Genomic DNA, 27537 nt, shown 5'->3' on the forward strand with positions numbered 1-27537 from the left:
AAGATTAGCAAGGAGATTGCCTTGGGGAGGGTGGCAGGCCCTTTTCCTCCCCCCCCCCCATTCCTGACTTTGTGGTGTTCCCCTTGGGTGTTGTCCCCAAAAAAGAACCTGGGGCTTACAGGCTGATTCATAACTTGTCCTTCCCAGAGGGGAACTCCGTCAACTCCTGGCTGCCAGAGGCGGCCTGCTCTGTCTCTTACTGTTCCCTAGACATGGCCATCGACTTAGTGAGGAGAGCAGGGGAGGGGGCTTGTCTAGCTAAGGCAGTCATTGAGGCAGCCTTCCGCTTGTTACCTGTACACCCGGACAGCCAGCACCTTTTGGGTTTCAAGTGGAATGGGGGGTTCTACTTTGATAAGTGTATGCCAATGGGTTGCGCTGTCTCGTGTGCCTTCTTCGAGGCCTTCAGCACCATCCTGCAGTGGGCCCTTACAGAGGAATACAAAGTGTCAGCAGTGTCGCATTACCTAGACGACTTCCTCTTTATCGGGGGGAGGGCACGCAGGAGTGTCAGGAGGGCCTGGACTGTTTTATTGACCTAGCCAGTCGCTTGGGCGTGCCGCTGGCGCCAGGTAAGACCGAGGGCCCTGCTCAGGTGCTGACCTTCCTGGGGATCGAGCTCGACACGGTCCAGAGGGTGTCTCGTCTCCCGGCAGAGAAGGTGGTTGGCTTGAGAAACGATATTCATGCATTGTTAGGCAGGGATAAGGCGCCTCTGGGGGTCATTCAGAGTCTGCTAGGTAAGCTGAATTTTGCTGCTAGGGTTATTCCTGTGGGGCGAGTTTTTGCGAGACGCTTGGCCAAGGCTACTGCTAAGGTACACAAGCATTACCACTTTGTTAGATTGACCTCCGGACTCAAGAAGGATTTGCAAATGTGGGATGACTTCTTATCTGATTTTAATGGCACAGTGCTTTGGAGGTCCCCGTGGGTGGAGAGTCCTGAGTTGAACATGTTCACGGACGCCTCGGGCCGTGAGGGCTTTGGTGCCATTCTAGGAGAGCTGTGGTGCGCGCAGGGATGGCCCAATTCTTGGCGCAAGCGGGGTATTACTGCTAACATTACTGTCCTGGAACTCTTCCCCATTGTGATTTCTCTACACCTTTGGCCGGATACTCTGTCTAACAGAAAAGTCTTGTTCTGGTCGGACAATATGGCGGTCGTGCAGGCAATCGATGGTCTATCTGCCAGCTGTCCGTTAGTGCTGTCTCTACTCCGTGAATTGGCTAGCAGGTGCCTGCGCTGCAATGTTGAATTTAGAGCTAGACACATTGCAGGGGTCACTAATGTCGCAGCTGACGCTCTTTCTCGTTTGCAGTTGGACCGTTTCCGGGCAGCTTGCCCCCAGGCAAGAGAGGAGATGACCCCCTTTGCACCAGGGCTTTGGCACATCTTGGAGTGGAGCAGCAATTGAGAGAACTAGGAGAGAAATCTTTAGCGCTGGGTACAAGGAAACGCTATGCGAGTCACCGCGCTACTTTCAGTAAGGTCATCTCTGACCTGGGCTTGCAGGCTTTGCCGTTGGAAAATAGAGTTCAGGCATTCGTTGTGTGGGCGAAGAAGCAGAAAAAGTCTCATTCCTGGGTTTGCGGCCACTTAGCGGCCATTAGTCATGAGGCTAGATTGTGCGGGGGGAATGATCCTGCCAAATCCTTTGTGATTAGGGCCGCTTTGAAGGGTTGGGCTCGAGAGGATCCCAGGGTCCCAGATGACAGGTCCCCCATTGATTTCCCATCTCTTCAGGCTATGTTACAAGTGTTGCGGGCAGTTGTCCACTCGCAGTATGAAGCAGCCCTGTTTTCTGCAGCCTTTGTCCTAGCATTCTTTGAGGCCTTCAGGAGTAGCGAGCTGGTGGCCCGTTCTAAGACTGATATCTCTGGAGATGCGCTGTGTTTGGAGGATATCGCTTTTGTAAGTGGGTTGTCCATTACGCTGAGGCGGTCTAAGACAGATCAAGCTGGAAAACGGTCTGTTATCAGACTCTCCCCCCTTGGGGATCCCCGTTTCTGCCCGGTGGCTGCCCTAAGGGCCTTCCTTGCTGTGCGGCCTGCTGGGCCGGGTTACCTGTTTGTTCATGCTGACCTCACCCCCTTGACTAAATACCAGATGGACAAAATCATGCTGGCCTGCCTGGACAGGGCTGGTCTGTTGGTACAGGGGAAGAAGTTTTCTAGCCATTCCTTCCGTATAGGGGCGGCCACATCGGCCTTTCGTGCTGGAATGTTGCCAGTGCAGGTGCAGTCTGTTGGGCGCTGGGAATCAGCTTGCTATAGACGTTACATTAGGCCTTGATTCCAATTATGTTTGATTTTGAGTTTTGTTTGCTGTGTTTTGTGATACCTTTTGTTTTCTTGTGATTTACTGAATAAACACCCTTGAACATATTGCGTCTTTCTTTGACAGGTTCGCGTGTATGGGTCTTGGGGCATTCTATGGTCGACAGGTTGGCACGATGGGCTGCCGTCAGGCAGTGGACTAGTACCTTCACGAGTATAGACTGTGTGTGGTGGGGTTTCCCGGGCATGCGTTGGCATAGCTTACTCTTCCGGCTTCGGGAGGCCCTTGCCTCGGGTGGACTTCCTCCCCATCACTTGATAATCCACCTGGGTGGCAATGACATTACGTACTTGGGGAAATCCACTCTACTTCTCAAAATGAAGACCGATTTGGGCATCATCAGTGGCCTTCTGCGGGATTGCGAGATCTGGTGGTCCGAAATAGTGCCCAGGAGAACCTGGTGGGGGGCTAAGTCCGGCGAGGCTATTGAGAGATCTAGGAGGCGGATCAATGCGGCCATGAAAAAGTTCACCCAGCGCAGAGGTCTAGGCTTCATCAGACATGACATGATTCAGGACAAAGTGAAGGGTTATTTTGAGGTTGATGGTGTCCACCTCTCGCCCGTAGGCTTAGACCTCTTCCTGCTGGACTTGAAAGAAGCACTCATGAGTAAAGGTTGCAGGTAGCAAAGGTAGCAATGGTGGGGGGGCCTGTGCGGCAGCGGGTACCACCGCACAGGCTGTGGCGGAGTTACTGGGCGATCCGGAAGAAGAGAGGTGCAAACGATGTACTTCAGTGGGCACATAGGGGTGCCAGAGCCTAACCTGTAACCTCATGGGAGGTGCAGGAATTCGTGTCGGCGCCCCAGTAGTCCTTCGGGCGGTTGTGGGCCTGTGCAACCGGGGGTTTGCCTAGTCACGCCCCACAATGGGCGTGTCAGTAGTTATATGTTTATTGTACAGCAGTTGGGTGGTTCGCCACTGTGCTGTTTGGCTCAACAGGCGGGCAGGTGGCGAGAATGCGGCCTGCCCAGGATCGCCCGTAAGCTAACCCACCATCATTACATATGTTGTATGTAATAAACCTGCAGCAATTTTTTCCCAAACCTAACACGGTGTCTGTGTATCATTTGCGGGTTTGGGCATGTGGGGGCGGGGGACTTCTTGTGGCCCTGATGTGACTATGCGCCTGCCCGAGGCCACGCAGTGGCCATTGAGAGGGCGGGCTCCTAGTCGCGGAGGGCTGTCCCGCCCCCAGCAGGATGTCCAGCTTATCCTCCTCACTGGTTGGAGGAGGCGGCTGGCCGTGAATCTCGTCCGGGGCGGCAGGGAGGGGCCTCCATGGGTACTTAAGCTCCTGTACCCCGTAGGAGAGCCTCTTTGCCGCTCCGGACGCCGTCGTGTGCTATCGGGACACTCTTTTCCCCTCCCTTCCTCGAACCCAGAGTGTCAGTATGAGGGGGTTGTGGGGGAGTTTAATGTGTTTATTTCTCGTTGCAGGCGGAGTTACTGGGCGATCCGGAAGAAGAGAGGTGCAAACGATGTACTTCAGCGGGCACATAGGAGTGCCAGAGCCTAACCTGTAACCTCATGGGAGGTGCAGGAATTCGTGTCGGCGCCCCAGTAGTCCTTCGGGCGGTTGTGGGCCTGTGCAACCGGGGGTTTGCCTAGTCACGCCCCGCAATGGGCGTGTCAGTAGTTATATGTTTATTGTACAGCAGTTGGGTGGTTCGCCACTGTGCTGTTTGGCTCAACAGGCGGGCAGGTGGCGAGAATGCGGCCTGCCCAGGATCGCCCGTAAGCTAACCCACCATCATTACATATGTTGTATGTAATAAACCTGCAGCAATTTTTTCCCAAACCTAACACGGTGTCTGTGTATCATTTGCGGGTTTGGGCATGTGGGGGCAGGGGACTTCTTGTGGCCCTGATGTGACTATGCACTCATGCATGTACTAATACATACCAACACATTTGGTAGCTATGGTCGCATTTCTTTAGTGGCATCCTATTTAAAGCTCAATGAGGGTAAAGAGGCAGGTGGACCTTGTAGTAAAACTTTCATCAAAAGGTGCAAGCATAGAGATCAAATGGGTCAGTATGTATGGCAGGTATGAGTATGGTGAATGGAAGTTTCACAATTGAATGTACACAAACAGGATACTAACGAGATCTTTTTGCGGTCCTGATAAAAGCAAATTAGTCCTGTGAAGCATTGGTGTGATGGCTGAAACATGTTAATCCAGGGATACAGAGGATACTAATTTCCTTAGTGCATCCCCACATGTTTTTAATTCCACCAGGGTGCCCCTTGAAAATAAAATTAACCCCCAGGACAGACCCCCCCCCCCCGGCCTAGACTATTTTAAAGGTTGAATCCCACCCAATAAACAAAGAGCTCCCTTGGAAACCAATTTTGAGCCCATCAAGTTCAGTATCTGAGCGAGGATTCTGTGACGAAGCATGCTACTTGGAATCCTAGTGGGTGAGAGTTCTTTTAACACCATAGGGTTATCCCCTTGGGTGGGTACGGAGAAATATGCAAAGCAAGGTAAGGATTCCCTTGTGTTGTTTTTGTATTTCCTAAACAGCACTGAGGGTTAGGGAAAAATATATGTTTCCGGCCCCTCCACTGTTGTTGAGCCAATTACCTCGACTGATGGACATGTCCAATATCACAGGACACACATGGTAACCAAGCTGCCAAGCTTCACGCATTTAACAATGGTAAGATACAATGCCCACTGCACCAAAGCACAAAGATTCTAGCTCATCTGTAAAGTTCTGAATGGGGATCAATGAGTTTGGGTAGTTTAGAGTTGTAACATACAGAGTGGAATCTTTTGGAGGTCTACCTTACACATCCATAGCCAAACTGAATACTGTATATCTCCATCGCGGGAGCTGTGGCATTCAATGTGTTCTCCTTTAAAGAGCTCCTATGTTATATCCCCTGTAAGGACTCCCTAGACCTGTCTCTGGATATGACAAAGCTATGAAAGTATCTTTTTAAACTGCTTAACCAGACAGGGTTGTGAATTTGTGAAGAGGGGACTGAGGCCCCAACTTACAAGCCATAAGCGCCTCAATCAATCAAGTAAGATGGTTCCCAGCGCTGTACTCATGAATCAAGTGAATTAAAAATTCCTATGAGTTTTACATGGATATGTCTTCTTGTTCTCTGTTAATTGGGTGGGTATCAGTTTCATCGGGGAAATATCAACTACTGGACAGATCGTGAGATTGTCAAGATTAAGACAAACAACCACAGGATTGATAATCTTCTGTATTGTAAAAGGTACAATGTACCGGACTTGCACTATTTTAAGGTATAGGCTTTTGGTGACCAGAAAGACTTTACCATCCCTACACAATGGTTGGGCTACACACCGATGTGCAACTGATCATTCCTTAGCCCAAGGTCAAAGGTAACATTATTTGTTGAAACTCTTTGTGCAAGTTCTTGACAAATTCTTAGGCCTGTGGTACAGAGGATCAATTTACATGCAAAAAGGTAGATTTCCTGAATGATGACATAGTACATACAGATGTTGTTGACAGTAGGGTTTGATTCTCTTAGTTATTGTAAACTCAGCACGCCATAAGGAGTGAGTGCAATCAAACTTAATATGGACTTGCTTTTTAAGGTTTCAAATGTTGCTCAATTACCTTGTTAGGTTACTCCAGTACCGATCTTTGGAAATAGATTCCACTGTGATATGATGTGGCGATGCTTACTTCAGATTATGAGTCAACCGTTTGACAGTGAATGAAAGCTCGTGATTAGAGGTTGCAAGAAGTATGCATTAGCAAATGTTTCTTGTAAGCAGTGAAAAGCATCCCAATTGTTGTCCTCTGCAAATGATTTCCTTTTTTGAAACAACTTGGTTAATGGAAACATTATTTTTTAATAGTGGTTAAACGTCTAGTAGAGCAAACCTTAAATCCCACAGTTTGAGATGCATTGCACATAAGATGAATGAGATCGCTCCAGAATGGTCCAGTTCACATTTTGTTGGTTTAGTACATGATTTAAATTTCTGTAGCTAAGTATTCTTATAAATTCTGCTAATTTGAAGGTTTTGGCAGGCAAACCTTGTTGTTTCTGGTTGGGGTTAAGAGTCAGATCTCATCTAGTATATTTATGCCATTTAGTTCACGTGAGCTTGCAATAGGGGAATATTTCACTTTTTTAGTTTTTGTGTTTTTTTGTTGTACATTTTACACTTATCCAATGTGCTTCTACTTAATAGTGGTTCCTGCAGTAGTGGGTTATGACTGATCTCAGTCCCTTTGTCCTAGTGATGTTTATAACAAAAATCTACACCTACTTGTTTCTGCTGAAGTGTTGCATACTTTAGGTCTGTTGTGCTTATATGGGTTTACAATCTTCTGACTTCCGGGTTAGCAACTTGAGCTTTCGTTCTTCCTTTTGCTAATCCAAAGCCATATGTGATTCTTACGAGTTTGGATGATCTTACTTTTGGTTCAAGATATATGTTTTATGGTTTCATGCTGATTACACGGACCTTATCCTGATTTTTATGTTGGTTGTTATTTTAGCTGTGAGCTTTGGCTTGCTGTTCTAAAAATATATGTGACAGTAGGTATTATGGGCGTTCTTGTGCAGTAGAGAAATACTTATTGTTTCATAGTTTGTAATAAGTATACACGGGAAGAGGGTGGGATTTGGAATATGTTAAGAAGAGAAGAAAAGTCAGAACTTTTTTAATGTGTCAAGAAAGGAATCCTGTATGTGTTTTGAAAATAATGTAGACGTGCTTACATTTATATTAATTGAGTTGAAGGTCACAGAGATATATCATATGATTTGTATATGACATATACCATAAGAGCAGTTGAGATTAATTAAGTGCAGAAGTACTTTCTGCTTGCAATCATAACAATGCTTTCTCTTGTGAGCTTGTGTGCACCATCACACTATGTACTAAACCCAAATGTGCTTTCAGGGAACACATTGGAAGGCTGATCATTAACATCCTGATTGTTATCAGTGGTTTTACAGAGCTTCAGTTATGTTTTTCAAAGAGTAAGTCATCAAATTTTACACCTTTATTTTGTAAATCATGTCACTTTTTTAGTGGTTCATCCATAATCTTTTGACATCAAATGAAACAAAATAGAAGATAATAGTTAGGTGAGTAACCAGGATAAATCCTTTTCACTTTTGCTTTTCAATCGTGACATCAAAACCAATTCCAGCGCCTTCAACTGTGTTTAAAATTGTGCCAAGTTAAGTGTAACGAATTGTGAAATGGCCTTGAACCCACTAAAGACATCAGATGGGCTTCAATACCATCTATGGAAGTCATCAATTTCCTGACTAATGTTTCTGTTGATATTTATGATGTTTCGCTCTTAAACTAGTTCATCAAGTTCTGGTGTACTCATTCCAATAATTGTGGGTTTGCCCTATGACCTGCACATCCATTCACAATAGTTTTTGATTGTATCATTCAATAAGGATATTTCTTTAGGGTGCTTCCATGGTGTCACAATACCCACCCACCAAGTTCTGGTGTACCTTTGTATGCAAGCTAGCACGATCCCACCTTCATAAAACAAAATGAGGGAAGTGGATGCTGAAAAATCCAGTGGTCCTCCCTGCACCAGGCATCCAGATGCTGAAAGGCCCATGCAGATCCACAAAATCTAAGTACTTTAATCCATCTCTCACCTTTAGAAGTTGCACTGGACTTTTTGTAATCATCTCGTCTATCTCAGCTACCTTTGTCTTTAGATGGTTATACTCCTCTGACAGTTTTAATAGGATGTTCTGCTTCAGAATTTCATTTTCCTTTGAATTTTTTCGAACTATTCGTCTCCAATCATCAGCTCCCTGGATCTGAGAAAAGTGACAGAAAAGAGAATAGGTCAATCTAAGGAGCATTCAACAAAAACAGTTTTTAGATTGTAGAAATAAAAAAAAATGCATTGACAACATTCAATTGATAAACTCTGGAAAAATATTATAATTTGTCCAGAGTGCTGCAGTTGTGCCTTGATTGAGTCAGCGGAATGTAGTGAAATGCAAGAAACCCCTGATTTTCTCAACTGTAATGTTCCCATCTATCAGAGTATTTCAGTGACCAATCTCCCTCTTCTCACCATCACTTCCCAACTCTGCTTCCAATCATATCCATCACACTGTGTGGTCTAGCTGTAATTCATTCCTGTCCAGACACTCACTATTATTTGTTTCACTTAATACCGTTGGTCTCTGGTACTGAGGTCACTGCTCTGTTTCATCCCCCAGCCCTGCTCTCAACCCTCACTGTCACTCGATGGATCTGCTGTCTCTCCTCCCAGCCACTCTTTGCTTCAGCTCTCATTCCTGCCTAAGTCTCTCTGAGCCAGGTCTCAGCCCCAATAGTCATCCACTAGTTCTCCTCAGCTCTACTTTAATTTTTTCCTGTTATTCTTTGGTCCTGACTTCGCTCTTCAATTTCACTCCATACACCTTGTTTCAAACCTCACAGTCACTCTCTGGTCCTCCGCACAGACATTCTTTGCGCTCTAAGGTCGAGCTTTCACTCCAAGGCATCACTCTTTTGTCACCCTTATTTCTCCGTAACACTCTCTAGTTTTGAACACCTTCCTTGCGATCACGCTCTCATTGTCCTTTGAAGTCGTCTTCTCAATTGCTGCAAATTCTCTTTCCTGTCACTCTTTGATCTTGCGCTCATTCCTTGCTGGCATTCTCCGATATGACTTGTTCTCCTCAATGACACGCCCCAGTCCTGATCTCTTTCCAAGCTATCACACTCTTGTCTTGCTCTCACAACTTTATGCCAGTCTCTGGTCATGCACTCATCCTCTCTGTCAGTATATTGGTCCTGCTGTTATCTTTCCCTGCCACTCTCTGCTCCATCTCTCCCTCCTTGCTGGCACTCTCTGATACTACTTACGCTCCTTGCTGAAACTCTCTGCTCCTTTCTCCTGCCTGATCTCATTCCACACCCTCTTGTCATGCTCTCACTCTTCAGTTCAATCCTCTGGTTACACTCTCATCTGCTCTGTCAACCTATCTGGTGCTTCTACCATCTTTCCCTGTCACTCTCTTGCTCTGCTCGCACTTCGCCCTATCACATTGTATTCTTCTTCTCACTCATCCACAGGTAATATTTCTTCACATCCATCTCTGTCTTGAGTCCTGCTTTGACTCCTCACTCATATGCTGTCATCTTTCGTTGTCACTTTCTGATCCCGCTCCCACTCCTTGCGTCACGCTCAGACTTTGCTCTCCCTTGTTCCTACTCACTCTCCGATTCCTCTTTCAGCCGCTAACCGCTCAGGCTCTCTCATACCCCTCCAACTCTAGCTTGCTGTGATGTTACTTCTCCCTGAGTCAATTTCGGATCCTGCTTTCCCTGTTTTATGTCACTCTCTGTTTCTGCTCCCCCTCTGAAACTTCTCTGTTCATCCCTCGTCAGGGTCCAGTTTGGCTCTTCAGAATACAGCGCACAAAGGGATGGATGGAATGCTTAAAATGATCTTGAATGAAGCTCCATCACTGATACTTACTCTGAGCGAGTCTATTCCTTGGCTTTTAGTTTGTCTATAACACTGTGATCTAAGGGTCTCATAGACACCCTCCATCATTCACACCAAATTCTAAATCTGGTAACTCACTGCTCTGACATAGCAACAGTTGATAAAATAACTCGTTACCCACTTCTGCTCCATCGTAAAGGTCTTTCAGGCCAGGTTAACTTGGTTCACTGAGAGACACTAGTGTGAACAATACATTCTAAACCTGGCTATTCACTGTTATGAAGTAACAATCGTGGGTGACAAAACTTGTTACCCACTGTTGCGAAGTCAAAAAGGAATTCCGGGCTGCTCTGACATGACTCTTTGAGAGACTGTCATTGTATCGCTGGCTCTGTGCTTTGATGGAAAGCAGGGTGGACAGCTTTAGGGGGAGGGGGAGGTGGTGTGATGGGACAATGCTTGCTCAGTTGGGTGGCTGGAGGCCAGTTATGTTTTTTGTTTTTTTTTTACATTTGGGACAGGGAGGAGAAGTCATATCATGTGTGGCTATCCATTACTCCTCTTTCTTTGTACAGCAGTGGATAGAATGGGTAGATGATTTTGGGGGCCTACATAATATATAATTATTATAGGGCAAAGAGTGAATAACGGGTGTTTTTCTCCTCGGGATTCTGAGTGATATAACTTGCCACTTTCTGTGCCTTTGCCTATCACTGTCCAGTCTGCCACACTCTCTTTCCCTTTCCCTCTTATAGCATGCTCTCTATGGACATACACTTAGTTTGTTCTACCTAGAGTGCCGTCATATTTTTAAAATGCCTTATATTTTTAAGACTGTTTTTTTGCTGAAGTGCTATGTGCATGAGAGGTGTGTCTTTGGTCAGTAGCTCTCATGGTTCATCAAAAGACAGGTGATTCGCGAGCAGGGAACCAGTAAGAAAATATGAAGTTCAAAGTTAGCAGCTGTCAGAGGCTATTCCGGGAAATCGTCGACTGTAGGCTGTATGGATAGCCACCTAGCTAGAAAACAACACAACAGCTCATTAAAAATGGGGGAATTTTCCTTAATTCTTTGGCCTCTGTGTGGATCAGGCGGACATTTTTAAGTCGCAATCATGGCTGCCCTAAGACCTCTTGTCAAACCGAAGATTCTTAAGAAAATAACTAAGAAGTTTATTTGTCACCAGTCTGATCATTATGTTGAGATTAAGCGTTAACTGGCTCAAACCACGAGGGATTGACAACAGAGTGGGCAGGAGGTTTGAGGACCAGATCCTGATGCCCAACATTGGTTATGGTAGTGATAAAAGGACCAAGCACATGTTACCCTCAGGATTCCCAAAGTTTCTGGTACACAACGGGAAGGAGCTGGAGGTGCTAATGATGAGTAACAAGTCCTTCTGTGCTGAGATCGCCCACAATGTTTCATCGCAAAATGGCAAGACCATTGTAGAGAGGGCTGCCCAGCTCGTCATCAAACTCACAAATCCAAACGCCAGATTGCGCAGCAAGGAGAACGAGTAGACTGCTCTTTCTTTGCAGCTGTTATTTGCAAATAAAAAATGTGAACTTCAACACAAAAAAAAGAAAATGGGGTAATTTTGAGAGTAGCAAAATCATATACGCCAAGAAGGATTTACAAAGTATTTCAAACATTTAAGACCTGAATATTATCCATTTCAGACACAGAGATTACGGGCTCATTTAAACTTTTACAGACATGGATTTCTACCATGAATGATCCCTCTGATCAGCACGTCATTTCAGGTGCTGAGCTTGGTAGTTCACTTCAATCGGGAAGTGACGCGCAGGCGGGAGGATACGGAGATAGGGCCGGAAAGGCATGCCCAAGCAAGAAACAGCAGTGCAGATCCTACTTTTTGCCCTGCCGTTGAGTGGGTCTGCTCCCTGTAAATGATTCCATGGGTTTACCCAACCCTGTAACTGAAATTATGAAGGTAACATTGAGAAATGAACAGACATAATGGTACGGAAACTGCCTATTTTACATATGGGGACTCCTCGTGCAGACACTACACGGACAATGAAGCGGTCACTGACCCATGCTTGGAACATTATTGTTTTCTTGAAAACACATAACTTTTGTTCCTGCACGGATTAGCCTTTTAGCCGGAGTGGAAATTCTGCCAGGGTGCGGCCAAATGCGATGCATTCGCAGTTTGGACGGCCCCTGTGGTCCGACGCACATGCCCATCATGACGTCGGACGGCCGGGGGCCGTCCAACACATCGAAAAGTTTGGTAGTGTGCAAGTCATCCTCTGGTGAAAGCAAGCTGACCCTTAATTTGAAGCAAGCGCAACACCATAGCTGATTTGCCCATGCATGTTTCAGCTGTGCCCTTGCCTTCACAGCCTCTGTCTTTGGCTGCTCCAACTCCATTCATTCTTTTGGACTCAGAAACTTGGATGCCAGGTGGTGCATATGGATGACTGGCTTTGAGGTTTGTGTCGGTGCACTGGCATCATAATAAAAAAAAACACTGGAGTATCTGTTGTTGCATTGTGTTGGTTCTGAAGCAAGAGACGACATCCAGTAATGCCCTGAAAATTAGTTTGTCGTACATTAAGCTAAAAGATATTCTAATAGCTTATTTTCTGCATAATAAAATTGTGGGTTATAAGAAGTACATCTACAGCTCCACTGTTCAAAAGACTATTCACTCTTTTGTGACGTGCCTACAAGAGCTTGATCTATACAGGAAAACATTGGTTCCAGTGGAAAAATAGAACAACAATTTAAATAATACACATGCCCAATGGCAATACGTTTATAAGGGACCAAGTAATATCTGTGGACAAAATGAACTCTCTGCACAGTTTGATCATCTGACTTTTTTATATGTTGATAAATGCACACAAAAAATTGTATAAGTCACTTTCTTAAATTAAAAAAGCGGTATACTTTGTGCGGTGTATCCCCAAGTGAAACATGGAACCATAAGTGAATATATACAGTGAACAGTTTTGTTAAAAAGAAGAGGTTTCCATGAGTACAGGAAGTGACCATTCAATTATACATAGTAAATGCCTGAGTGTGTGGTGACACTGGCTGTTTTAATGGTCTTTTCTGTAGTTTTGTCGACGACGTTTCAACCCTCCACTGGATGTGGGGTCTCCTCAGGACTGTTAATGTGGGGATATCTGGTTCTTAAAAAGATCTGGTTCTTAAAAAGGCGCAGCATATGTGAATGTGTCGTGTCCCATTTGTGGTGAAGGGAAGCTGGCTCTTGCAAGGATCCACTGCGAGCTTCACAGTACCCTTTCCTCGTGATTACCCGGCTGGGTCCTCACGTGAGTTCACTTTACCTTCGCTTCACCACAAATGAGATACGTCACATTCACATAAGCTGCTCCTTTTTAAGAACCAGATATCCCCACATTAACAGTGGTATGGATTGGGGGTGGTGGTGGTGGTGGGGGGGGTGGGGGGTGGGATGGTAGAGGGTGTAAAAAAATGGAAAAATTAACTTACCTGCTCGCTGAATCTCTCCTCTGTCATCCTCTCTCCGCATCTCTCCTGGCTGGAAAGGGAAGCACCCAGGCCCCCTTAAGTCAATCACAATACTGTAATGCAGCGTTGTGATTGGTCTGAGCTCAGTGGTTCAGTGCTCAGGCAGGGACAGGGAACCTGGGCATGGTCTGTAATGCAGCCTGGGTGGAGATCATGCAAAGTGTGCATGACTGCAACCACTCCTTCCCCTGCTCTGAGAGCAGAGCAGCCCCGCCCCACAAAGCTGCTGCAGCAGGTCATAATAACAAGTTATTATTTTATTTTTCCTTTATTCACACTGCTGAAAAGCAGTGGGGCGACGCTCCTCCACCTTAACGGGGAGCAGCCACTGCTGTGTGCATGAGTTGAATAGCTGCAAACCCATGCGCAAGACTTCTTCCTCATCAGTGCCCACAAAGGAGAAGGGCTCCAGTCACATGCATGCCCTGTGTTCTAGACAATGTCTTTAGGAAGTCAAAACTCATTATCATTCCAAGTCGACTTCCTCTGATCACAATTCATTTAAATCTGATAGTCTTCTCAGTGAGAAGAAGTGTTCTCACAGATGCCGAAGAGGAACTGTCAGAGCTTGTTCTTCACATGGACATAGGTGGCACGCCAATTCCATTACTGGTCGAAGCGGGTGCCACAACTTACATTACAACACTGTTTTGCTCAGCTCAGAAACAGACCTTCCTTGACACCTACAAAATTCTGCATCTATGCTATGGGTCTAAGAAGCCGCTCAAGTGCATCGGATGCTTTTACATAGTCAGGTTAATTTAAATTGATACTTGTATAGCAAACTACTCACCCGCAAGGGTCTCAAGGCGCTTGTACGAATACTGCTGTGGAACCCATCCTGGCTTTCCCTGTGAGGCGTCCACTCCTGGGCACCCCAAGGTGGAGGCCAGGCATCCTTAGCATTGTGGGGGCCGTTGTGGAGATTAAGCAAGCTATTGCCCAGAGTTGCAGAGTGGGACTCCATGATTGGAATAGGCACCGAGGCGAGAATTATCAGGTCCGTGGAATTTTGAGCCCAAGACCCGCTGAGGCGGGAATTGAACCCTGGTCCCGGGCTAGACCTCTGCATCAGGGTCTGCCACTCTAACCATTGAGCCACACTTCTCCACTTCTCATGTTTTTGAAACTGCCGCTGGCCAAAGAATGCCTTTTCAGCTTCAATTCAGTCATAACAATGGGCCTTCTCCAGGTCCTAAGTCAAATACTTATCCACCTTAATGGAAGTCACCAAGTTGATGTGACTTAGATGTTCCCAGATCTCTTCTGAAGAATATGAGCCTTAATGACAGATGAATTTGTCTGCATATGGATGATACTGTTCAATCTGTTGCTCAACATTTTAGAAGCATCCCATTCAGCGTGCAACAAGCTGAATAAATCAAGTATTTACTTCCGCAAAATATAATAATAGAACCAGTTGAAGGGTATCCTCCCTGAGTTCCTTTTTCCAAATGCCACACATTTGCATCAATGTGGATGCGAGCCGCCCCAACATTGCAATGCATCATAAAAGGCTAACTGCTCTTTGAATTTAAGACATGATTCCTTAGCTCATTATTGCGCAAATCTTTTCAAATCTAGGAAGGGACACCTAGGTGGGAGGCAGATTTTGGCAAGAATGTGGTGTTGCGCCATCACTCGTTTCCGTTCACATCTATAGTCCCCATACAGGATTAGGTTCCGTAACAGATTCACCAATTTTGGGATAACAGTTAATAGTCTTCTATTTTCCAATGAAGCAGTCATAATCAAAAAGCCCGCCATTAGGCTTTACCATCTCCTAGAAACGTTTGCAGAGTATTGTCCATGGCTCATCCAACATGTCATTTTATCAAGTTTCTTTCTTCACCCAGCAAACTGGGGCAGGTGTTCCTGTACCTCATACTTTTGAGTGCAGCAACAATGGGCCAATTCAAAACGGTTTGACTTGTAATTGTGCCCTAATAGGAGAATCCATTTTAACAAAATTAAACGTATATAACGCTAAAGCTGTGTCTGCAGTGATTTATGAATCAGACCGGTAGACATATCAGCTACATTGAATCTGCTGTTATCTAACACCCCCTCCTTGAAAGGCTGTCTAGGAGTATGCGCCTCTTTGATGTATTCTTGGATTTAAGGCATGATTCTATAGTCCAATAAAATGGCACCAAGGAAGTAATTTTGAGAACTAAAATCTGGTCCTTTCAAACACATGAAATCTATCGAACTGGTCTTACAGCATTATTGAAAGACCCCACCACCTGGGTATTTGTCACCGGGTCGGCGGTGACCAACGCCGGCCTGGCGGGGGCGATCCGCCCCCCATCGTAATGAGCCCCTTAGATTGTACAATGCACTGACAGTTTGAAGATTCAGGAACAACTCTTGGTCGCTTTATTTGTATCCAGCTAATGAAAGTGTGCTTGGATTGCCACATTTTTGCAACCTTATTTTTTAACTCATGCTAACAAGACCAAGAAGGAAAATTTCCATTCACAGGTGCAGCCATTGTTTGTGAGCGCTGAGGTTGACAGATAGCTCCAAGGGAGATGCCCTTGTGGTTCCATCCTGTAGGAAAAAGGAAGTGGAGCAGCAGTCAACTTCTATCTTGAAAACAAAAAAAAACAAAGAACGTAGGGGCATATTACGATGGCAGGCGGACATACCCTATCAGTGACGGTCTCCCCGCTATTCTAAGCAGCTTTTCCGCCCACCAGATTTTGATCGTGGGCGGTGTGCTGGCAGGCAGAAAGCCCTACCGCCACGGGCCCTACAGTAGCAATCATTCCGATTGCCTGTTGGACTGTTACTCATCAGATTACAATGTCCCTTTCCACCAGCCTTTTCATGGCGGTTCACCCGCCATGAAAAGGCTGGCGGAAATGGACATTGGGGACCCGTAGTGGGCCACCCTTCCTCCCTCCACCCCCGGCATGGGACCTGGGGCACACCTATGGTGCCCCCCTACATATCCCTGTACCATGCGACAGGCCCCGCATAGTGCCTGTCACAAAGTGCAGGGATATGTAAAACATACCTTATTAGGTCTCGCCAAGCAACGCAGCGCATGCGCTGCACGCCTTGGCGAGTTCTATTGTCGTCGGTTTTGCTAGCGCTTTCACTTTCTCACTTTCACTTTTATTCAATGCCGCTCCTATCTACTTTCCCGGCCCACGATGGAACAGGACAGGCCCAGTGTAGAGTCAGACATTTGCTCGAAAGGTAGCAGTCAGTCAATGAGAGTAACCTTCCAACCAGTGAACTGGGGGGTTGTCAATCAGAAACATACTGAGGACAGGGGGGCGGGGATTCCATTTTCAGCCCAAGGCTGCTGCATTTCCGCATGGGTATAGTTTTGCTGCATTTGTCACATAATTCACCATTTGCTGCATAACCTGCAGATGTGAACATAAACTATTATTGTTTCTATCTCAAACTGATCAAATATTACTAAAATGCAGTGTCACGTGTTGCCGCGCTGCGGAAAGCCCTCTGCAAACAGGGACAGGTCATCTTTGTTGCTTATTGCTATATTGGGAAGTTACACCAGTGCTGATGATGTGAAACCTATGGCCTGGCATTTTAGCAAGTTTAACAATTATAAAAGAATGGAGTTTTACTATCACAAAACATGCGGTATTACACCATAAAATTTGCCTTGCTTGCCACGTGATTTACTCAACACTGCCTCATAATTTGGTCTCCCTCTACCGCATATTTTCAGTCAGTGGCCCTGCCTAGAGCCTATTCCATATGGGATTCTCGAGGGCCCCAGACCCTCTTATGTAGGGGTGGGGCAGCCTTGTTCACTACACCACTGACTAAGGACCGGAACAGTGTGTGTGGAGTCCAGCTCACCCCAAATCTAATCCCTCCATCCCCTTTTGAGAATACTCTGTCCCAGGGCAAAACTTGCTCATTTCCTAGACCTCACTATCTTTATCTGCCCAGCATAGAAATCACTTAGAAGCAGCATACATCCGACTTTAAACGCTGCACATACAGAAAAATATCGAACTTTGTAATCCGGTTACCCATCGTGCTGCACAATATCGAGAAGCTTCTCACTGCCCTGCCCTTTACTTGGGAATTACAAGGCAGCATTTAAAGGGAATTTGTCTCGGTCATCCTCTGAGGCGGAAGCCGGAGGACTGTGTTTGTTGATATTTTAAAAACTGCACTATTTCTGTTCTCTGTCAGAATTTTAATACTCACTGGGCTCACTCGCTCTAAAGCGCCGATATAAACGCGCTGTCACCGCCCTCCTCCACCCCCTGGAACAGCGACCCCTCGCTTCTCAGGAAACACCCTTAAGGCGATAGCCACGCCCACTGCGAGGCCACGCCCACACCAGGAGACTATATAACCGCTGACTGAAAGCGCTTGTTATTGTCTGTGTCATCCTCTGAGGCGGAAGCCGGAGGACTGTGTTTGTTGATATTTAAAAAACTGCACTATTTCTGTTCTGTGTCAGAATTTTAATACTCACTGGGCTCACTCGCTCTAAAGCGCCGATATAAACGCGCTGTCACCGCCCTCCTCGACCCCCTGGAACAGCGACCCCTCGCTTCTCAGGAAACGCCCTAAAGGCGATAGCCACGCCCACTGCGAGGCCACGCCCACACCAGGAGACTATATAACCGCTGACTGAAAGCGCTTGTTATTGTCTGTGTCATCCTCTGAGGCGGAAGCCGGAGGACTGTGTTTGTTGATATTTTAAAAACTGCACTATTTCTGTTCTCTGTCAGAATTTTAATACTCACTGGGCTCACTCGCTCTAAAGCGCCGATATAAACGCGCTGTCACCGCCCTCCTCGACCCCCTGGAACAGCGACCCCTCGCTTCTCAGGAAACGCCCTAAAGGCGATAGCCACGCCCACTGCGAGGCCACGCCCACACCAGGAGACTATATAACCGCTGACTGAAAGCGCTTGTTATTGTCTGTGTCATCCTCTGAGGCGGCAGCCGGAGGACTGTGTTTGTTGATATTTTAAAAACTGCACTATTTCTGTTCTCTGTCAGAATTTTTATACTCACTGGGCTCACTCGCTCTAAAGCGCCGATATAAACGCGCTGTCACCGCCCTCCTCGACCCCCTGGAACAGCGACCCCTCGCTTCTCAGGAAACGCCCTAAAGGCGATAGCCACGCCCACTGCGAGGCCACGCCCACACCAGGAGACTATATAACCGCTGACTGAAAGCGCTTGTTATTGTCTGTGCCATCCTCTGAGGCGGCAGCCGGAGGACTGTGTTTGTTGATATTTTAAAAACTGCACTATTTCTGTTCTCTGTCAGAATTTTAATACTCACTGGGCTCACTCGCTCTAAAGCGCCGATATAAACGCGCTGTCACCGCCCTCCTCGACCCCCTGGAACAGCGACCCCTCGCTTCTCAGGAAACGCCCTAAAGGCGATAGCCACGCCCACTGCGAGGCCACGCCCACACTAGGAGACTACAAATGTGCCGGCCATACCAGCGCAGCGGTCGAGCGCAGCGGGAGCGCCGTTTGCGCGCCGAAGGCGCGCTTAAGGCAAGCCCGTCTGCGCCCGTCCGCGCACGGCCGGGCCCAGGGCCAGACTCTATGCCTGTCCCTCCCAGCACGAAGGTAAGCTACTCACGTAGAGAGCTTCTTAGCCTTAGACCCAGTAAAACCAGCACATGCCTCGCCCCGCATGATCCGAACATCCCCTACTTCAGCTGCAACAATTGCAAACCGGCGAAGTTACTCCTCCCAAAACCCCCGGTCCCACCGCCTGTCCTTAAAATTGCGACACTCAATTGCAGATCGCTCCCTAAGCATGCCCTGCATATTAATCACCTCATTGTCGACCTTAACTTGGACATACTCTTCTTGACAGAAACGTGGATCACTGAGCACTCCAATTCCGACATGGTACTGGCTCTCCCCCCTGGCTTTCTCATCTTGTCTCAACCACGCCCCTTAGGTAGAGGAGGTGGTATAGCCATCATCCTCAGGGACCACCTCGCCTGCCGCATCAACAAGATGGCAACCCTGGATTCTGAGAGCTGTCTCTTCACTATCCAGCTAACCCCGACCAGCTCCCTGTCAGGCCTCTTGGTGTACAGGCCTCCCGGCCACTTCGCCCCCTTTGTAGCGTCCCTCTTGGAAATTGTTTCTTCTTCAGCCCACCTGACATCGAACTTCCTTATAACAGGCGACCTCAATATACACTTTGACGACCCTCTGGACACAGGAGCTGCCGACCTTATTTGTGACCTGGCTGCTCATGGCCTTCTACTTGCTAACACCAGTCCAACACACTCAAAAGGGCACCTTCTCGACCCAGTGTTCTCGAACATCCCCTCGCTCCAATTTATTAGCTCCCAACCGCTCCCATGGACGGACCATTTTTTGGTCACATTCCACATTCCTGGGGCCATCAAGAAACCCCATAAAGCCTCCATCTTTACCAAAGATAGATCGTGGGCCAAACTCTCTGCGGTGGACTGGTCCATAGCTCTGGACTCCTCAACCCCGAGCCTTGTGGCGGACCCGTCCGAGGCTGATACCCAAGTCAGAGACTGGATCTCTTCCTCCCTCGACAGCATCATTCCCATAAAAAATCGGGAGATTAAAGATAGGACAAAGGGCCATGCCCAATGGTACACCTCTGAACTCCGAGACCTCCGCAAAGAGTGCAAAAAGGCTGAGAGACTGTGGAGGAAAGACTGGCTCCACAGTAATAAGGACACCTACAACAGAGCGGTAAGACGCTACAAATTGGCCATTAAATTAGCCAAGACTACTTTCTATGATAACAGAATAAAAAATGCGGCCAATTCGGCCAAAGAATCTTTCCTGATAGTCAAGGAACTGCTCAACAGCCCCTTAGCCCCCGCTGCTCCTCCCGCCCCTCCGGATAGAAGCAAGGACTTAGCCGCATACTTTGATTCCAAAATCACGCGGATACTGGAGTCCCTCCCCCCGATCAGCCCCCTCATCCCGGCTGATATAGACGCCTGCTCCACCAGCCCGCGGCTGACCTCCTTCAGAGGAGTCTCCCTCGATGAGGTCTCCACCACGCTGGCCAAAATGAGAAGCGGATCCCCCTTGGACCCGGCACCCGTCAGATTCTTAAAAACAGTGTCTCTCAGCACATCCCCCACCATCAGGGACCTCATTAATACATCTCTTGCCCAAGGCACAGTGCCTTCCACGTGGAAGAGCGCAGTCGTCAAGGCCTTGCTGAAAAAGCCACACCTGAACCCGGACGATATGGCCAACTACAGACCCATATCGCTCCTCCCCTGCATCAGCAAGATGGCTGAGAAATTAGTCAACGTGCAACTCTCCCAATTCCTTGAGACGAATAAAATCTTACGTCAGTCCCAAACCGGATTCCGGCCGGGCCAAGGCACAGACACTGCACTCCTCTCCGTCATCGAGGAGGCAAGATGTATCCTGGATTCAGGAGGATCAGTGGCAGTGATCCTCCTGGACCTCAGTGCCGCCTTTGACACGGTGGATCACCGTGTCCTCCTCCATCGCCTGACCAAGGCAGGAATTGCGGGAACCGCACTTGCTTGGATCAAATCCTTTCTTTCCGGTCGCTCATTTCAGGTGTGGGACGGCAACTCCCGCTCAGACCCCCTCCCTCTCACATGTGGTGTGCCCCAGGGGTCCTCGCTTAGTCCCACCCTGTTTAATGTTTACATGGCCCCGTTGGAAGATGTTGTGACCCCCTACGGGATAAAAATAGTCAACTATGCCGACGACACCCAACTCGTCGTCTCTCTTTCCTATCTGGACAATAACCCAGGAATCCTACTCAACTGCCTGCAAGATATACACACTTGGATGTGCGAATCCTCTCTGAAGCTGAACGGTACAAAAACAGAAATCATGCTTCTGGGCAATAAATGGTCCTCCATCCCTCCATCAGTCTGGCCTGATACCTTCAGTGATATCCCCACGCCTAAGACAGAAATCAAAACACTAGGTTTCTGGCTGGAGCAGGACCTCTCCATGAAGACCCAGGCAGCCAAGACCGCGGGGACTTGCTTTGGCCTTCTCCGATCAATTCGCAAGATCCTCCCTCTCCTGCCCCCCCTGTCCAGGAAACTTCTAGTCCAAGGGCTTATACTAGCACGGCTGGACTACGGCAACGCCGCGTACCTTGGCGCTCCTGAAACCACCTTGGCCAAACTCCAACGTGCACAAAACGCTGCGGCGAGACTTATTCTGAACCTTCCTCCCAGAGCCCCGACCAAACCGGCCCTTAAATCTCTGCACTGGCTCCCTGTTCGCCAGCGAGTGGAGTTCAAGTGCCTGTGCACCACGCACAAACTCATCAATGGGGCTGGACCTGCCGCCCTCAAAGACATGATCACCCCATACAAAGCCCCCAGAAACCTTCGCTCTGACAGCGAACATCTGGCCATAGTCCCTAGATTTAAGAAGTCGCGCACCGGTGGCCGCCGCTTCTCGGTCAAGGCCTCTTCTAAATGGAACGCACTTCCTCGCATGTTGCGCCTCGAACCAAGTCACGCTCTTTTCCGTAAGAAACTTAAAACCTTCCTCTTCCCCAAATAGTTCCTGGTCTCCCCTTCCTGGATATCACAACCTCATAGCGCGGGATGCCTTCGGGTCACCAGGCGCTCTATAAATCACAAAATAATAATAATAATAATAATAATAATTGTAGGCACAAAGTGGGTTCTGGAGACGCTGTAAAGTGAAGTGAAGGGTGTGCACGTGTGACTGAATGAAGTGCTGGTGACTCCCCGGAGTATATTCCAGGCCTGTTTCTGTGCCTTGGCTCTGCCGGTAGAGAAGGGCAATAGACGAGTGCAGTCTCCACACCAGGGAGTGTGTTCAGGATTGCAGCTGTGCGCCCGGGTCTGTAAACATACAAACTCCTTCCGGATGAAGAGTCACACCACCAAATAAGGCACTTTTTACCAGTCGCGCTTAAATAGCATATCAGCAATCTAAAACACACAATGCTTATGTACTGTCAATAAACTGTGCAAAGGATTCAGACACCAGAGAGCAGACACCACAATAACAACAACAACGTGACAATCAGCCCGCAGCTTTTATATCTTCAGTACACTGAATATAACAAGCATTTGCAATGCAATAGGTCTCGCATTTGCGAGAGTTTGAGCTATTGGCATTGTAAACTTTATTTATGTGTTTTGAAAACCTGCAATCAGAGCATAAACACACACTTTGTACTTATAGTAGTAGTTGCTTACGAGAAGCAAGGCTGTCAGTCACCGTGCCTGTTTTACTGCCAGCCGTGCATTTCGTAAGCAAGGACTATAAGTACAAAGTGCAAATTTACACGCACTTGCAGGCTTTCATAATACATAAATAAAAGGCCTTGTCATTTACAATGCCAATAGCTCTAACTCTCACAAATGCGCGACCTATTGCATTGAAAATGTTTGTTCACATTTAGTTGAGTGCTGCAGTTAGCAGCACCCGCCACAATGTAAAACATGGGCAATGCGACCGCCACAGTGGCAGTCGCATCCTAATTTGCCCTGGGGGACCACCAACAGCAAGTGGGTGGTCGCCATCCTGATAGTGTACATCCGCTGCCATTCTAATCAGCTCCCTAGTAATTATGAAAATAAAATCATTGATTGCACCTTTACTATTGTATTGTGTGAAATTAATTAAGATAATTTTAGGTTTTTGGGTGCTGAGTATGATTAAGAACAAATGTAAAATGATCAGGGTATGCTGGAATAACGCACACCAATTTTTAACTACCCTGCAGAAACAATAGATTGCCTGGGTTTATTATATGCAAGAATTAGTTTTTCTTGTTAAAATATCATATTGACTGACTGATAACTCATGTCCTTTATAGGCTAGGAGTTTTCGCCCAGCTGGCGAAGGAATTTAAAGTGTTTTTCTGTTAGGGCCATTAAAATTGATGCAGTGTTCCCTGATGGAATGTCATTGGAAATAACATGTAAGGTGGTGTCCATCGAAGCTTGTGTTAGTTCAGCTGACCGTGTTCTCAATGGCAGAGTCAACGGCAGCTCCACCATTGAGAAAACTGCTTAGGCATGGACTCTAAATGAGACAGATGAAGGAAGATGAAACCGTTATGGATATCTGCATTTTTTGGCAAAAGGTGCATTACTGCTCACATTTCTATGAGTTACTCTAGTGATGTCCAGTAAGAGCATTTATAGGTGTGTGCTGAAATTTCACATACATTTTTGGATCACGGTTATTCTATCCCATGATAGCACATACTCACAGAGTTCTTTCTCTTGGGTTATTGTAGCAAGTCCAGGACCCCATAAAACACAGGCTGTTTAGACACTTGTGAATGAGGGAGAAACAGATTCCCCCTACGGTAACACAGTTGGTGCCACATCGGGCGGGAAGATCCCCTGTGAATTATTTTTTGTGGCAATTTTAACACTCTATTTTGAGAATTATTGTTGCATTGCAGCTCTCAGATCTTGGTGGCTCAAGAGAGGTGTCACTTGAACTAGTTCAAATGTTGGATGATTTCTTCCGGTCATAGAAACATCTATTGACTGGGAACTATGTTACGCTAATATCTGGATGACTGTGATTGGGTCAGAGAGGACATCTCTGCTGTCAGAACCTTTTGGTGTACACTTGTCTGAAGGAAGCTTAATTTAGCATTATTCAGTACTGTCTTGTACAAAAGATTGCAATCTCATGGTCAAGTCGTCTCCTGTGAGGGAGATGAATTCACCCACTTTCGCAGTGGAATGCAATGAGAAAGAATGCCCCTCACTGGTTGCTCATAACATCAGAGTGGTGAATTTGCCAGTAATTATTTTGATAGGACCATGTCAATGGTAACTAATGACTGGAATGGGCAGCTGGTGTATAACACTGGGACTGTAGGAAATCCTTCCCCAGTAAGCAGCACTTACTTAAAAATAGACATACATAATAGACGTAGAAAATCGTTTTGCAACTAAATAGTGCTGGTAAATTTCACTGTGCAAGTTACACAGATGGATGTGTGTTCCAACGCCTAGGGGGCAGTGCAATTTGGTCGACTTGCCTCCAGATATCATTCTTGACTGAAGCTAAAGGACTTTATCCAGAGGATACTGTGGTGGCTTTCAGCAAACCCTGAACTAGGCTAATTATTTCCCATCACAGTGTTGCAGTCAAGAGTATGCACTTTCTGTGGTGACTCCCAGGTTTGGGGGCTGGTTATTGGGGTATAAGAAACATTATAAGGAGATATTCACTCTCTTTGTTCATTGCCATACCCTGTCCTGGAGAATGTTGCTTCTGAGCATTATTCGCTGGTATTTTGAATTCCATTCTATGGGGACCGGACAAGGCACCATTTTGGTGCCCTGTTCAAGGCACATTGAATGAAGGTGTCTACGGTCCCTCTTGTTCCTGGTAGTAGCATTCGATTATTCCTTTTTGTGTTCTGAGAATTCAAATTTTACGAGTCTCAAAGATTAACAACTTGTTTGATCTATCTTAAATCTAAATATTGATGACAAAAATAGCCACAGGAACATTAATATACAGAAGTATAGGTTTACTAATCCTAACTACACATCTATGTACCTTCATGATATATACATCATCAAGGTCCATATATGTTTAAATATCCCTAATTCATATTCAGTAATATATATTTATATATTACCTACTGGCGGTCGCCAGTAGGTAGTTATAGTTAGGATCTACTTTCCATAGGAAATCCGCAACATTCTATTGGGAATAACTTTGGCGCCGGTGGACGAATCTTCGCGAATTTCTCCAAGAAAATGGCCCGCTCCGCTCCGCTCCTTCCCTGAAAGTTTGGGGGGGATTCATCAAGCGGGGGCCGAGATAAAAGGGGGGCCCCAAAACGTGTTTTCCCCATGTTAATTTCCATAGGGCGGTCGACTTCACTTTTAGCCCGAACAGCTGAATGGATTTCCACCAAACTTGGCAAAATTGTAGGGACTGGTAGCCCGATGTGCCTTTGCTATGTCTCAAGATATGTGCTCCAGTGGATTTTGAGTAATTTAGGTTCCAAAAAATATATATATCTATGGCAGCGCCCCGGTACGCGCACCGGGGTGCGCCCCGGGTGCGACCTGCGACTTGCGCACGGAAAGCTGATTGGCTCTCGGGTGTTTGTAAACATTCGAAACAGTCCGGAGCGGCCGCCATCTTGTGTCTCGGTAGGATCGAGACACAAGAGGTGGCCAAAATAAAGGGGGAAATGACCATAAGGGGGCAGGGTAGACCCCCCTGACCCCCTAGGTTTGATGTGGGGGCTATAAAAGGGCCCCGCAGGGCAAAAATAATTGTTTTTTTTTTTTCGTTTTGCGCCCGGGGAGCGCCCGGTATGCGCACCGGGGAGCGGACCGGGGAGCGTACCATGAGGAAAAAAGAATGACAGAGTTTTTTAAAAATGAAGCCTTTTTTTATAAATTGGAGGTAGTTCTAAAAAGAACTGTTTTTTTTCTTCTTTTTGTTGTTTTATATTTTTTTAATGTTTTTTAAACATTTTGCACTTTTTTTGGCTTTTCAAAACAGTTTAATTTTTTTTGTATTTTTTTAGGGGGAGAAAAAAAAAAAAGGGAATTGAAACTGGCTCAACTGGAGCAAAAAACAAAAAACAGAAAAAATGACTTCTTTTTGGGGCACTTGTGATTGTCACCAGCAAGGACGATGAGCTTTACGCTCTTTTCACCATAGGCGATAAGCTTGCCACATTCAGTACAAGTGATTTTAAAATCAGCAAATCGTTGCTGAATACAAGGCATCAACTCTGATGTTTCTGGTCCCGATGAAGTGGGTTAGTTTCTTTGGGAGGTGGTCCTTGAAGACTGGGGGAGGTTACTGGCCAGTTCCCTGAGCTCCGCACGAGAATAGTTGTTAGGGTGCTTACGGCTCATATGTCGAATCATGGTATTGTTACCAAAGGAATACTTTTTGTTTGGGTTGCCCCTTGAGAGTTGTTCCTTACAGATGCGGCAAGTTACCTCGGCCGCATTCACTTTTTTCTTGCCCTCTGGGAGTGAAAAAAACTCCCATACAATGTGTGACTTGGGCTTGTATGGGGTATTTTGTTCAGGCAGCCATCTTCTCCCATCCTCCTCTTCCTCTTCCTCCTCCTCCTCTTCTTGACCACCAATGTACTGTTGTGGTGGTCCTCTTGGTGATTGTGGTGGTGGTGGTGGTGGTGCAGATGCTCCAACTGTTGCAGCTACAGTAGCCATTAGAAAGTACAAAATAGTTCTCTCTCTATTACTGAAACAGGTCTTCCACAGTCAAAGGACAAAGTCAGAATAAGGAAAAAAGATGCGGTCTTTCATCATTTGGAAAAAAAAAAGGCCTGAACCAATGAGAAGTGTTATTTTCAGGTCACAAGACCAGGGATTTCATCATTATGAAAGTAAAACTGTTCTGCACCAATTATAAGTGTTATTTTCATGTCACATGACCGACGCACTTACGCGACGCGCCCACGCGCCCCGGGTCGCGTCGCGTAAGCGCGTCGGAAGTTTACGTTGCGCGATCGTATTCGCTCGAGTGCTTCCGAGTGCGCTTACGCCGTGCGAATCACGCGGACGCGGCTACGCGATACGTCACGATCATGTTTTCGTTTGCGACATTGGCGCTAACAGGACGCTTCCCGGTTCGCGCACCGGGGCGCTTCAAACGACTACGCTCTCCGGGGCGCTCACCGGGGCGCGCCCCTGGAGCGCTCCAGGGTAAAAAAAAAAAAAAAAAAAAAATTGTTTAAAATACAAATAAAATATAGGATTCACTCATTTTCAAAAATATTACATTTCATAGCTATAGACATTTGCTATTAACCAAATTTTGAACTTCAAAGAAAAAAACATAGGTTTGGGGCCTTATATATATTTAGGAATTAGCATTTAAAAAAACTATGAAATTCACTGAAAAAACCATAGGTTTCACACCAGTTATAGTTAGGAATTAGCATATAAAAAACCTATTAAATTCACTGAAAAAAACATAGGTTTCACACCAGTTATAGTTAGCTGCAAATTTTACTGACATAAAACCATTGAAATTCCACGTTATAGTTAGTTGGACTCACTATAACTTGTGCGTGTAATCCACTGCTGATGACGTCACATATTACATCACTCATGACATGGTCAGTGACATCACTCATGACATCACTGATGACACCATCCAGTGAATGTGTATCTTTCTGAAAAATAAATATTTTTTATATATGTATATGTAAAGGTCGATGGAAGA

The 27537-nt window shown here is 46.4% G+C and overlaps 1 protein-coding gene and 1 pseudogene across 1 annotated transcript in view; one reads left to right on the forward strand and one right to left on the reverse strand.

Moving 5' to 3' along the window:
* The window catches only part of LOC147673734 (uncharacterized), a 107283-nt gene that overhangs the window by 56049 nt on the left and 23697 nt on the right, over nt 1-27537 (reverse strand). The window contains exon 3 of the mRNA XM_086945524.1: nt 7975-8142. Within this exon, the coding sequence (XP_086801650.1) occupies nt 7975-8142 (168 nt within the window). The remainder of the gene's footprint in view (nt 1-7974; nt 8143-27537) is intronic.
* Nucleotides 10907-11315, forward strand: LOC147673735 (large ribosomal subunit protein eL32 pseudogene; annotated as a pseudogene).

The sequence above is a fragment of the Lissotriton vulgaris genome, chromosome 12 (assembly GCF_964263255.1).
Source record: "Lissotriton vulgaris chromosome 12, aLisVul1.2, whole genome shotgun sequence".
In the NCBI taxonomy this organism is placed as follows: Eukaryota; Metazoa; Chordata; class Amphibia; order Caudata; family Salamandridae; genus Lissotriton; species Lissotriton vulgaris.